At 44.5% G+C, this 14,320-nt stretch overlaps 1 protein-coding gene across 19 annotated transcripts in view; it reads right to left on the bottom strand.

The window, feature by feature from the left end:
- Window positions 1–14,320, bottom strand: part of DGKI (diacylglycerol kinase iota) — a 599,247-nt gene that overhangs the window by 220,911 nt on the left and 364,016 nt on the right. For all 19 annotated transcript variants that reach the window (XM_068277868.1, XM_068277875.1, XM_068277871.1 and 16 more), the window contains 3 exons: window positions 10,939–10,999; window positions 10,676–10,789; window positions 8,156–8,293 (listed from right to left, as the gene is read on the bottom strand). In XM_068277868.1, coding sequence (XP_068133969.1) covers window positions 8,156–8,293; window positions 10,676–10,789; window positions 10,939–10,999 — 313 coding nt within the window. The remainder of the gene's footprint in view (window positions 1–8,155; window positions 8,294–10,675; window positions 10,790–10,938; window positions 11,000–14,320) is intronic.

The raw sequence follows: 14,320 nt of genomic DNA, 5'->3' as shown, positions 1-14,320 counted from the left end.
TCTATAAGGGCCCTTTTACACTATGCCCGTTGTGTTGCAGAATAATTCTGCATGTCTTCTCACTGCCCATACAATGCTATAGGCCTTTTCACATGTCTGTGTTGTAACTGATCGCATTATTCTATCTTGCTGCATGCAGACTTTGTATTAACGTCTATGTCCAGTCTACATTGCAGTTCACAGTCATTATATCGCATGTGTTATGAAACGCGCACAGTGCGAATCTTGCCTAAGGGCTATTTCACACCAAAAATCACCCCAAAAAATTCTCCCAAAGCTAAATGCAGCACTTTTGTGATCAGAGAGACACTGCACTTGGGTTCGGCAATTGCAGCAAAATCAATGTGAAACAGCCCTAAGGCTCCCTGCACACTGCAAATCCGTTTTGCAATTCCGATTCCGTTTCCGATTTTCAATTCCGATTTTCCCTGAATACATTCAACAGTAAAACGGATCAAAAAATGCAGCATGCAGTAAAGTTTAAAAATTGGAATCGGAATCGTATGTAAAAACCGATTAAAAAGCGGAATCGGAATCGCATGCAGTGTGCAGGGAGCCTAAGGGAGTGCAAATGGGACACTGAAGACACTGTACTAAATGAGGGAGCGCTACAGATTACACAGAGCTTCTGCAGTAAAGAAATCATTTTCTAGAGCAGGTTGTACAGTATATAGGATATTTGCACCTGTAAATTACTGCAGTATTATTATAGTACAAGTGTATATCACCAATTGGGCTCAATTCACTTAAGGCAGTTCAATAAAATAATTTAGGTAGGTAAAATACAGCATTTGGTTTTTTTACACTACCCCCCCCCCCCCCACCCCCCATTTACTAAGATTTCACGCAAGCCGCAAAAGTTCAGTAATTTACCAGGAAAAAAACATGCTTCAATTCACTAAGCCCTGCTCGGTATGCTTCACCAGCGGTGGAGCAGGTCAGGCAGAAAGCTGTGAGTGGAGTGTTTTTTTTTCCAGTGCATCCTTTTAGATGTGCTGCAGCCACCAGAGAGAGGTCTTCTGTATAATACCCGTATATAGATATGCACCTCGAATGTGATACAGAAAATCCTTCTGTCTCCTTTTCCTGCTCTGCAGTTCTGATGTCCCGCCCTCCAGAGTACTGGATCAAATGGGGTGGAAAGCAGGGCTGTGTGACTCTCCCTATTGGCTGTCTGCTACATCTATCAATGTTACCGCATAGAGATTGTGAGGGCTGGTCAGAGCTGGAGGTAAATACCAAACACTTTTACTTGATTTACCGAATGCTTTGATCTTTGTGAATTTAATTTTCTTGACGTTTCTTGAGGTTTTTACCAAACATGTCGGTAATTTACTTCACCAGTTGGTAATTTTCAGTGCAGGAATAGGTTTAGTGAATTAGCATTTGGAAAGGTGATCAGTAAAATCAGCTGTTTTCTGCATTACCGAATGCAGTAATGCTTAGTGAATTAAGGCCATTGTCTAACCACACCCTTTAAATTGCGCCCGTTCGGCCGCATCCACCTTTCCCCATGACTCAGTATGCGCACTGATTGTCCCTCTTTCTCATTTTCAAATGTTGAGCAGTATGCAAATATCCAGGAATATAAATTGTCTTTCTTTTCCCTGAGAGCTATTAATACAGCATGAACTCAGCAAGGTTAAGAACAGGAAATGGGATTCTAAAATTACATTTTAACTATTCTAGCATGTGCAGCACATATCTAAGCAACAAGTCCAGTGTGAGTGGGTGTCCACCTCACAAAACAAATGTTCAGCACAGGAGATTTCTACTGCAGCACATTCATCATTTCTGTGCTAACAGCGCCACCTAGTGTACACAATTCAAATTATTCGAGCAATAAAATATATCAGAATGTCTACAGTAGGTTCACAGTGGGTCATTATGGTCACACGTTATAAAGTCTTATAACGCTGCTTACCGCACTGCAATGATACGTTTATGCAACATTCACAGTGTGACGTGCATTGCCTTTTGGCTGTATGATAGGATTACGTGATATCAGCGCTCAACAGGCATCATCAGAAACTACAGCAATGATACATATATATATATATACCAACACCTCCCCAGTGTCCACAAACACTGTTGTCTGCTATAGTGGTATAGGATAATGGTATACGTTAATTCAGTCCATTTATAACAACAACACAGTTCTCAAAATTTAGGAAAGAATTTTGGGTCCTAATTCTCAGGTCCTAATCCCAAATTTGCAGATTCCTGTCACAGCAGCCTAGGGAATCCTTATCAACAAACGCTCATGCTCACCAGATAGCAGTGCCAATCATAACAGTTGGCTCTCTTGCATGTGGCCCAGCCAGTGATGTTATCCTCCGCGTTTTCAACCGCGTATCAGCCGCATATCAACCGCACATGTAAAAGAGAGTACTATATAGTGTAATATGTTATTCCTGAGTGCTCACCCTTAGGTGCCTAGCATACGAGCCCTCTCAGGCTGTGACCCAGCACGGCTCTCTCTTCCACACTTAGGCTCCAATCAATCAGCCTCTTACCAGATGCTTTGGCTGACCGATCAAGACCAGCAACAACGCTTATGAGCAATCTCCTCTTTCACTCTGCTTCTCAAGTAGTACAGCACCTTTGAACTCAAACAGATACTCCCATAGCGTAACACCGTTTTATTCCATATAAAAAATAGTTAAAATTACACTCACAAATTTCCAGTAAAAAAGCGCATATTAGTAAAACAATCCTCGAGGTTCAGCGTCTCCTTCCGTGGTTAGGCTCCGCCCTACTAGTTTCGTCATAGGTGACTACTATCTGGTGAGCATGAGCGTTTGTTGATAAGGATTCCCTAGGCTGCTGTGACAGGAATCTGCAAATTTGGGATTAGGACCTGAGAATTAGGACCCAAAATTCTTTCCTAAATTTTGAGAACTGTGTTGTTGTTATAAATGGACTGAATTAACGTATACCATTATCCTATACCACTATAGCAGACAACAGTGTTTGTGGACACTGGGGAGGTGTTGGTATATATATATATATGTATCATTGCTGTAGTTTCTGATGATGCCTGTTGAGAGCTGATATCACGTAATCCTATCATTTTGTAAAGGGCACACACCCCTCATTGATAGTAGCGCACCAGGAATTAGGATTGTTTTGGACATTTATGCAAGAGGGAGGAGAGCACTGAATTTTCTATCATATAATTTTGGCTGTATGCCTCACTGTACCTACTGTATGCAATGATAACGCGGCATTAATGTGCATTACGACTTTTTTGTAGCTTGCTACTCAAGATTCCTGAAAGCCCATCTCTGGTGGGAGGTAAGGCGTTAATGTAAAAGTATGTGTAAGTCTCTTTACTAAAATAAGTGTAATTTTACTTTTTGGCCACAAGATGTCCTCACTCATTAGCTTCCTGTGCATGCTTTTAGTACGCGAAACAAGAAGTAATGAGTGTAAGTGTTTACTGTGTTCCCATTGACTGATCTCTGGGCTAATGGGCGGTGGCAAAAACAAGCGTGGGAGCGGGCAGAAGCACACACAGTAGTGATAGTGGCGGAGTATGTATATCTACGCCCCTGAGGCTAAGATGATGTTTTTAGGGGCATAGATATACTGTACTAAAAACATTAAGTGGTTAAAGTGGACCTGAACTCTTGCACAGGACTGAAGGAAAGCATAGAGAAATGCACTCTATTTATTTAGAGAGTTTAGCCTGTCTAATCCCCCCTCATTTGTGTCTAATCACAAGTTGTAATTTGACCTCTCCCTGTGTCACATGACTGCCATGGCAGATAAAGGTGGCCACTAAGAGTCCAATTTCTAGCGAAAAATCGTTCGAGCGAACAGAAATTTTGATTGGATTATCTCCATTGATGGGCACAATCAATTACTAACGATTATAAATATAGTCGTCCGATTGGATTTGGGCAAATCAAAATTTGGATGTTCTTGCTGGCTGTGATAGATAGGAAGCAAAGATTGGTTCATCGATGGTGTAGTGAACGATTTTTCTTCCAAACAGAATTATCTGATCGCTCAAAAGAGTTTTCGCTAGAGATTGGATAGTTAGTGGCCACCTTAAGGCAGATAAGCTCATTTGAAAGAACTGGATGTTAACAATATGTCTGCTTCCATGAACCAGGAAGTAGAAACAGTGCAGATGTACTGTATTTTAGGGTATGTATCAGCTGTAACAAAGAAATGGTTTTTTTTTTTGCTTAAAAGTTATAATGCTGTTGTGGATCTTTTAGAGCAGAGAGGACTTCTGAGTTCAGGTCCACTTTAAAAGGAAATAAATATGGCAGCCTGCATATTCTTCTCACTACTGGCACACCCCTAATTACGCCCCCGCCACACCCCTAGTCACTGATACCAGAAAGAATTCAGAAGCAAAAGACAAAGTTTTAACATTCAGAGGACACTGGTCCTCTCTATTATCATTAGTTCTGCTTATTTTTAACATTTCAAGAAATATATCAAATTAATGATAGACATAACATATAGAGTATATTAAACACATTTTCAGTAGAAAAATACATATATTTACATAGATCTGTATACCAGTCCTGAAAGAGCGACAAATGAGAAAGAAAGGGGGACAGAGAGAGGAATTTGGTTCCCAAACAGTGACTGTCCCTCCCAAAAAGGGACAGTTGGGAGCTATGAAATCTTCTTGTGTCTATTTCTCTACAGCAGGGATGTCAAACTCAAATACAACGTGAGCTGAAATTGAACACTGGGACCTAGTAGCCGGCCAACCTCAATGTCTACTGGCCACCTGCCTGACTTTTAAAGTTCCTTAGGTGTCTAAAGGCCCCCCTCCAACCTCTATACAGTTCCCCAGTGTCTAGTGGTCCTCCTACCTCCTCTATACAGTTCCCTGGTGTTTAGTGGCCACCACGCTCCCCTATACAGTTCCCTGGTGTTTAGTGGCCACCACGCTCCCCTATACAGTTCCCTAGTGTTTAGTTTTTTCTTCCTACCTCCCCAAATGGCTTCGCTGGTGATCTAGGTCTTCATGTCCAATATAGCGTCACTGGTGGTCTAGTAAGCCAAACATAAAACAAAGTGTGGGGGCCAAATGTAATGGACTGAGTGCCAGATTTGGCCCGGGAGCAGGAGTTTGACATGTGTGCTCTACAGACAGACAATGGCCTCAATCCACTAACATCATGCTGGTGATAATAAGGCAAGTGTGAAAACTTATCATAAAACATCAATCTGGATCTCATATTGAGATATTCACCAATCTACTCTCTCTGCTCCGACAACACTCCACCCCTCACATCACATGCTCACTTGTGAGGCTCTAGGACTTCTCCAGAGCAGCCTCTACTCTACGGAACTACCTTCCTTCCCCCGCCAGGCTCGCCCCCAGCTTCAACCCATCCCCCACCCCTTAGAGTGTAAGCCTATTTGGCAAGGCCCTCCTTCCCATGTGCTCTTCTTCAACCACAGATGGACTCACAGACTCTTCTGCAATATGTAACCCTACATTGTTACAGCATTATTTTGTGTACCTTTTGTTGAACGCCATAACGTCCCCGTGTAACACTGTTTAAATATTGTAATGTCTCCCCTATCTATTGTATGTTAGAGCTTTATAAATAAAGTTTAACAATAATCTGTAAATGTCAATTAAAGAGAGACTGAAGCGAGAATAAATCTCGCTTCAGACCTCAGAGTTAGCAGGGGCATGTGTGCCCCTGCTAAAACGCCGCTATAGCGCGGCTTAATGGGGGTCCCTTCACCCCCAAATCCCCCTCCGTAATGCGCTTCCTGGTTGGGACAGGGCTAACCGCCGCAGCCCTGCCCCACGCGCGTCTGTCAGCGCGTATCTCCGCCTCTCCCCCGCCCCTCTCAGTCTTCCTTCACTGAGAGGGGCGGGGGAGAGGCGGCGATGCGCCGCTGATAGACGCGACTGGAGGCAGGGCTGCAGCCGTTAGCCCTGCCTCCAGGAGCGACCAAGTCTGCGACCAAGTGTCGCATTGGGGGGTTTGGGGGTCAAGGGACCCCCGTTTAGCGGCGCTATTGCGGCGGTGCCCCTGCTAACTATGAGCTCTGAAGCGAGATTTATTCTCGCTTCAGAGTCTCTTTAACTAAAGAACCTGAACTTCAAGTTAAAGGACAACTGAAATAAGAGGTATATGGAGGCTGCCATATTTAAATCCTTTTAAGCAATACCAGTTACCTGGCTGTCCTGTTGGCCCTCTGCCTTATACTTTCAGCCATAGACCCTGAACAAGCATGCAGGCGGTTTCTGACATTTTTGTCAGAACTGACAAGATTATCTTCATGCTTGTTTCTGGTTCTGGTGTGATTAAGACACTATTGCAGCCAAATACACCAGCAGGCCTGCCAGACAGCTGCTATTGCTTAAAAGGAAGTGAACATGGCAGTCTCCTTATACATCTCGCATCAGTTGTCGTTTATGCTGGGCATACACGGCTCGTTTCTGAGCCATTTAGATGGCTTGATAGATAATTTACGTCACATGTCAGATCTCCAGCTCGATCCATGTATACCCAGCTTTAGGGATTCAATCCGGTTTAAATCTTTAACTTTAGAAATACACCCTAAAGAGACACTGAAGCGGAAAAAAAAAATAATATAATGAATTGGTTGTGTAGTACGGATAATTACTAGAAGATTAGTAGCAAAGAAAATATTCTCATATTTTTATTTTCAGTTATATAGTGTGTTTTATAACATTGCATAATTCTTTAATATTTGCAGTTTCCACACTACTTAGCATTCTAAATGATTTTTCAGAGGATAAAAAAATTGTTCACGGACAGCTGAGATAATAAACTTCAGAAGACAGCCCTTGTAGAGCATAATGACTTTTTTGCATAGAGATAACAACTGGAGATTCTCAACTCTTTCTGTACTGGAAACAATTAAGCTGGCCATACACTAGGCCGATTCCCCGCCGATCGGGATCGAATCACTGGGATCGAATCTGCTGTCACATCGTTCACGCTACAAGCTAAATTTCGATCTATTTCGTGCCGAAATAGATCGATCCCGTTGATCGCTCCGTGCGGGGAATTACCGTCGATCGCCCGCGGGTAGGGAGCGCGTCGCTAGCGGCGTTCGAGTGCCCGACGACCGACGCAATACAGCTGCAATACATTACCTGCTCCGCCGGGGCCACTCCCCAGGTGTTCGCTGTCTTCTCCGCTTTGGTCTGGTCTCCGGGTCCGGCATGCTTCACTTCTTCCTGTCCCGGCAGGAAGTTTAAACAGTAGAGGGCGCTCTACTGTTTAAACTTCCCCCAGACAGCAAGAAGTGAAGCATGCCGGACCCGGAGACCAGACCAGAGCAGAGAAGACAGCGGAGACCTGGGGAGTCGCGCCGGCGGAGCAGGTAATGTATGCGGGGGGAGCTGCAGCAGCACCACCACCACCACCACAGATTGTGATCGGTTTCATGCTGAAATCGATTTACAATCTGTTTGCCGTAAAGGCAGCCATACGATCCCTCTCTGATCAGATTCGATCAGAGAGGGATCTATCTGTTGGTCGAATCTGATGGCAAATCGACCAGTGTATGGCTACCTTTAGACTTATGTCTCTGATCCTAATGTTTTATTTCTTAGCTGTACTACACGTACAAATCATTATATCATAATTTTTTTTTTCGCTTCAGTGTCTCTTTAAGGATTACAAAGTGAATACTAAAATATTTAATTATTTAATACCAAGGTGGTAACAGGAAACACAGCTCAAAATCCTAATTAAAGACAGAAGAGAAGTTAAATGAATTGTGGCCAATCTCTCTGATAGGAGTGAGCTACCCCTACCCCCATCCCCAGTTATTCAGCCATGATAGGCTGTCAGTTAGCTGGAGGGTGTGGCTTCAGCTGACAGGGCACTGTCTCTCTTCTCATCCTACCTATGTAACTAACGGAGTAATCTTTCAGGCTGACTTGGAATGAGCAGGCAGCTGTCAGTCACTGATGATCTATGAACCCACATTTTTTATGCATAATTCATTTTAAAAAGATCTAATGCAGGCATCTAAAAGACTGTGCCAGAACTGAGACTTTAACCAAGCAGAGTGAAGTAATTGCTAAAGTCAAGAATAAATCACTGAATGATATTAAAATCTGTTTGCCCCCGACACTGATGAGCCTGACAACCCCAGAGCCCAGGCACAGCCTCTGACCTCTGACCTTATGAGTCCCATCATCCAGGTCCTCGTGGAGAAGATCCGGGTTCCTCTCTACATGTAGGTTCCAGCGGTCCAGCTGCACGATGGTGCCGTCCTCCACATGGCACAGGATCTTGGAGACAGGTTCGTCCGTGTAACCCTGAGGGCAGGACACAAGAGGGGGAGGAGTCAGAGGGCAGAACACAAGGGGAGGAGTCAGAGGGCAGAACACAAGAGGGGAGGAGTCAGAGGACACTGCTAACTACTGGCTCAACCGAACTTTATCACTAGAAGCCGGATGAAAGATATGAAAGTATATTACCCATCCCCAAATACACAAATATACATAAATAGGAGAGGCTGGATAGTGTAATGGTTTAGGGCTCTACCTCTGACACAGGACATCTGGGTTTGAATCCCGGCTCTTCCTGTTCAGTAAGCCAGTAACTATTCAGTAGGAGACCTTGGGCAAGACTCCTTAACGCTGCTACTGCCTATAGAGCGCGTCCCAGTGGCTGCAGCTCTGGCTCTTTGAGTCCACCAGGAGAAAAGCATCATATAAAATGTATTTGACTTGACTGATCTTCCACTAAACCAGGGGTCCCCAAACTTTTTCGGTTAAGGGCCGGAACAACATACTTCAGACTGCTGGGGGGTTGGAGTATACAAAAATTATGTTGAAAAACATTAAAAAAAAAAAACATTACATTGAATCTAGGTATTGATTCCCCCCAATCATGGCCAGAGGAGAACTCCCAGCAGCAGCCATTCAGTCCTGCGGCGGCCGAAGAACATCTTTGTGCACCAGACAGTGAAGCATACCCAGGTGACAACCTGCCGTCCTGTTGGACAGCAGTGTCACCTGATGCAGAATTGGATTTGAAGCCAGCGAATAGGTGCCAGCACTGCTAATCTGTATGTGGGCTGCCGATATTTAAAGGTGCAGTTGGCCACATCTATAAGTTTCACATTTTGTGTTTGGGGGGCCAGTGAAAAGGCCTCAGCGGTCCTTAGTTTGAGGCCCACTGCACTAAACGTTATAAAACTCTTTTTCTCCAGATGTGCAGGGCCGGATTTGAACTTTTTGCCACCCCAAGGCCCACTATGACCAGCTGCCCCCGGACCAACCGCATCCTAACCCCCCCCCCCCCCCCCCACCCACTGACCCCACCCCCCACATGGCAGGGATTAGATTGTAGGGTCCTCTGTGGACAGTTAGTGACATGATGGAAGGGATTCGATTGTAAACTCCTCGGCGGGCGGCACATTTGGTGAGTGACAGGCGGCTCAGAGAGCACTAGTGTCTGTTTGCTACCCTTTCATCCCCTGAGTGCCAGATCCGGCTGTCGGTAGACGCCCACTGCCATGTTTAAACTCTGTGTTGCAGGACAAATGTTCAGCACGGTAACTGCTAATGCCATCCTGCTGCCCACAGCCCGCCCCTTGCTTTCCTGGTGCCCTAGGCCATGGCCTATGTGGCCTTGCCAGAAATCCGGCCATGCAGATGTGTGAGTGCTACTTCCCTAACTTTACTACCCAAGCTTCCCTTCCCTGTACAATACAGAAAACTCCATCAGAAATTGTCAATGCTTTTTTTTTTTCTTGGTGAGATTTTTACAAGGAAGTCCTATTGTTATTATTGATCGCATATGCAAAAATGTGCACGAAACCACAAAAATCGAATTGTACCCGATTTTCCTGCACGGGACATCTGAAAAATAGTAGTATGGTTGTCAGTTTTTTTTCTGTATGTGATTTTCGCATCTAATGGAATGAAGGAATTGCCAGAAATGAAAGGGCCCCTTAGCTTAATGCTGCTTATGCCCCCCCCCCCCCTCCTTAGGTTAAAGTGGACCTGAACTCTTGCCCAGGACAGAAGAAAAATACATAGAGAGATGCACCCTGTATGTATCTAGAGAGTGTAGCTGGTCTAATTCCCCCCCCCCCCCATTTTATTCCTTAGCTGTGTCAGCTGACTGCCATGGCAGATAAATCATTTGTAAACACAGGATGTCAACATTATGTCTGCTTCCATGAAAGCAGGAAGAAGACACACTGGAGATTTATTGTAGGATTTGTATGTGCTGTAACAAATAAATGTTTTTCTTTAAATACTATTATGCTGTTGCTTATCTTTTAGAGCAGAGAGGAAGTTCTAAGTTAAGGCCCCCATTAATTATGCCCTGTGGCTCCATATGTGGGAAGATATAACAAAAACAATATCTAATAGGGATGATCAATGAGAGGCAAATATTTCTGAGTTCATGCAGGAATATGTAAATTTTGATGCAACTTGAAAATGAACCAATCAAGTCCCACCCAGGTTTAAATTCATTGGTCCATATTCAAGCTGCATATATTTGCATAAAAATGTACATACATTTGCATGAACATGGAAATATTTGCATCTCATTAATCATCCCTTATATCTACAGTAATTATAATGGACTTCTGGTTTTCAACCACATGACAAGCAATACTGCCATTCTGGTCATCAGAGAATTGTCTGTGTGATTTCTTTGCTAAGCATTCACATACTTACCCCTCCCCAGTTTAGGGTGCGAGCGAGGTCATTCCCGGTACCCAGAGGGAGAACAGCAACCGGAGGCTGAGGGTTCAGCTGTAGCTCGTCCAAGACAGAAAGGATCCAGCCTACCTGTAATAGAAGAAGAATGAGGCCGCCTCCGATCACATGACCAATAATGAACACAACAGTCTGCATGACCACTGACTACAGTGGGAGGAGCTCTGACAACAAGGTATGATTGGCTGGAAGGTAAATAACTATAGAGAGAGGGCTCTCACCGTCCCATCACCACCACAGGCAAGAATGCGTAGATTTGGCACTTTTCTATACAGCTCCAGCCTGCAACACCAAAAAAAAGGATTAGGTGACGTGAGATGAAAGAAGATTATAGAATAAAGTAAATGAGACCAAGGTAAGTAAAAACCAACAGTACATCACGGTAATATTATTAAACACAGCCTGAAGGGGGGGGGGGGGTGTTGGATAACAGTGTGCCCAGATCAGAGCTTTCCTGCAGCCACCAAGTGCTCAACAGTACAACAAGGTGACCATCACAACGTAAAGCAAAGATTGTGGTCTGCTATATGTGGAAAAGTAGGAAAATACTTGCATCGGTTTCGGCCTTCCGCACCTTCTCTGACTTTTGATGATGGCGCAAGGCTGAAACCAGTTTACAACTAGAGAGTGGGCATTATTGCAGCTGATAACCATTACACCAAGGACTGTACATGCATGTTATGCATGATTTTATGTGTTGGGACCCATGATGTGAGTATTTACTGCTTCCAACATATTTCCTAATTCATTGATTACAATTTTCCTGCTTTTTTAACGTATAACTGGCCATGTTCTTTGATTAAAGGGAAGGTCCAGGATGATTAACCACTTGCTGTCCCTATGACGTGAAAATAAGCCTCTGCACTCTCCTTCCTATAAAATCTTGGCTGACACTGTTAATTTATCTCTGACCTGATAACATCACTGCAGAGTTGTAAAATATTGGCAGCAAACTCCTCTCCTCCTCCAAGGGAATTCAATGGCAGAGTTAATTAGTAAACCAGTGTAAAATACACATTCCAGTAGCAGACAGAAGCAGATTGTATACATTACTTAATTGTTACATCTAAAGCGCCATACACACACTCAACAGCAGTCTTTAAAGGTGCATACACATGCACTACCAAATGCAACGACGGGTCCACCGGACCCTCACACTGGGCGGTCTTTAGCCGGATTTAGTGGATCGTTCAGAAACAGCCTTATCAGTCCGCCGACAGCGCGTACACACGCGAGTACTGTCGGCTAAAGACCGCCCAGCGGGAGGGTCCGGTGAACCTGTCGTTGCATTTGGTAGTGCGTGTGTACACACCTTAAAGCCCAATCTACACGATACGATTCTTTGTGCGATTCGATTACGATTCTATTTACTACCCGATTAAATCCGACATGTCCGATGGGGATTCGATTCGATTCAATTCGATTTGCCATTGTTTTGCAATGGCAAATCGAATTGAATCGAATCGAATCCCCATCGGACATGTCGGATTTAATCGGATCGTAAATAGAATCGTAATCAAATCGCACAAAGAAACGTATCGTGTAGATTGGGCTTTAGGCTCTCACAACTTTTCTTGTGAAACACCCAGGAAAAATTGACTTCTTATCAGACTTATCAGCTGCTTGAACAATAGCAATAGATTTTTTATTAGGTGTTTCACAAGAAAAGTTGTGAGAGCCTAAAAAGGTGGCCATACACGGGTCGATTTGCCATCAGATTCGACCAACAGATAGATCCCTCTCTGATCGAATCTGATCAGAGAGGGATCGTATGGCTGCCTTTACTGCAAACAGATTATGAATCGATTTCAGCCTGAAACCGATCACAATCTGTGGAGCTGCCGCTGCTGCCGACCCCCCTGCATACATTACCTGTTCCGGCTGGCGTGAGTCCCCTGACCCCCGCTGTCAACTTTTCCGCTTCGGGCTCCAGACCGTTCCTGCAGCTACTGAACTTCCTGTCCAGGGGAAGTTTAAACAGTAGAGGGCGCTCTACTTTTTAAACTTCCTGCCGGGACAGGGAGCTCTGTGTAGCTGCAGCCGGTCTGGAACCCAGCGCGGAAAAAAGACAGCGGGGGCCAGGGGACTCGCGCCAGCCGGAACAGGTAATGTATGAGGGGGGGGGGGGGGGGGGCGGCGGCAGCAGCGGCAGCTCCACAGATCGTGATCGGAGTCACATTGTCATCATCCAAACTGTTCTGGTGATGTCAGCACGACTCCGTGAGCCGCACGCTGAAACGCAGGAGGCATTTTGTACCGGAGATGCCCTGGGACACACCAGCGGGAAGCGGAGCTGCAGCGAGAGCACAGGACTGCTGTCAGGGGCTGGAGGAAGCCCCAGGTAAGCAAGATTTTTACCTTTTAATCGTCCTGGACCTTCCCTTTAATGCAATGATGGTCACGTTGTTGTACTGGTGAACACTTGGTGGCTGCAGAAAAGTGCTGATCTGGGAACACTGTTACCAGATTGAGGCCGGCTTCACACTGCAGACTGGCGGTGCAGCGGACGCACCACACGCCAAAAACAGGCCTTGTGGGATTTCAGCGTTAGTACACGGTAATCCCTGTCTGGCATCCAGCCACACAGGAAGTGAAGCTCATTTCCTGTTTGTCAATCCATGGCATGCGCGGAAGAATATTTCTAAAATACACTTCTGTGCATGCGCAAAGCAGATAACTGCGGCGGGTTTTTAAAATGAACGCGCATTACCATAGACTTACATGACTGACGCAGGTGGCCGTGCGGTAACTTAAGTACTGAAGCACATTAGATAGGGCACTTCTACCGCAGAGTACCGCAATGTGGGGAGTGTGAACTCCCCCATGGATTAACATGGATAATTTACTGCACCACACCGCCTCAGTGTGAAAGGGCCCTGAAGGATTGTTGGCAGCACCAAGATATATTTGTTGGAGACAAACTTTAAACAAAGCTCAATTCAGCAATGCAAGTATACTGCACTATTGATCACTTTATGACATTTAATCTGCACTTAAAGGACCACTGTCACGAAAAATCGTAAAATTTAAACTACATGTAAACACATACAAATAAGAAGTACATTTCTTCCAGAGTAAAATGAGCCATAAAAATTACTTTTCTCCTTTGTTGCTGTCACTTACAGTAGGGTAGTAAAAATCTGACAGAAGCAACAGGTTTTGGACTAGCCCATCTCCATATGGGGGATTCTCAGGATATTCTTCACGTTCAAAAAAACTGTGATTGGTAATTGCTCTGTCTAACTGTCAAAAAAAAAAAGTGTGCAGCAAGCAGGGAGGCTGCCCAGCATCTTTGTATAAATCCTTTTCAGGGAGTGTAGAATAAAGGCCATGCTGAGAATCCCCTATGAAGAGATGAAGTAGTCCAAAACCTGTCGGTTCTGTCAGATTTCTACTGCTTACTGTAAGCGACAGCAACATAGAAGAAAAGTAATTTATGGCTCATTTTACTCTGGAAGAAACGTATTTCTTATTTGTATGTGTTCACATGTATTTTAACCTCCTGGGGGATACAATTATATCGCCCAGGAGGTGGCGCAGCACTATTTTTAAAAAAAAATTATTTTTTAAATCATGTAGCGAGCCCAGGGCTCGCTACATGAT

Source organism: Hyperolius riggenbachi, chromosome 3 (assembly GCF_040937935.1).
Source record: "Hyperolius riggenbachi isolate aHypRig1 chromosome 3, aHypRig1.pri, whole genome shotgun sequence".
NCBI lineage: Eukaryota > Metazoa > Chordata > Amphibia > Anura > Hyperoliidae > Hyperolius > Hyperolius riggenbachi.
Note: the sequence above shows the minus strand (reverse complement) of the source record. Positions and strands in the feature narration are given on the sequence as shown.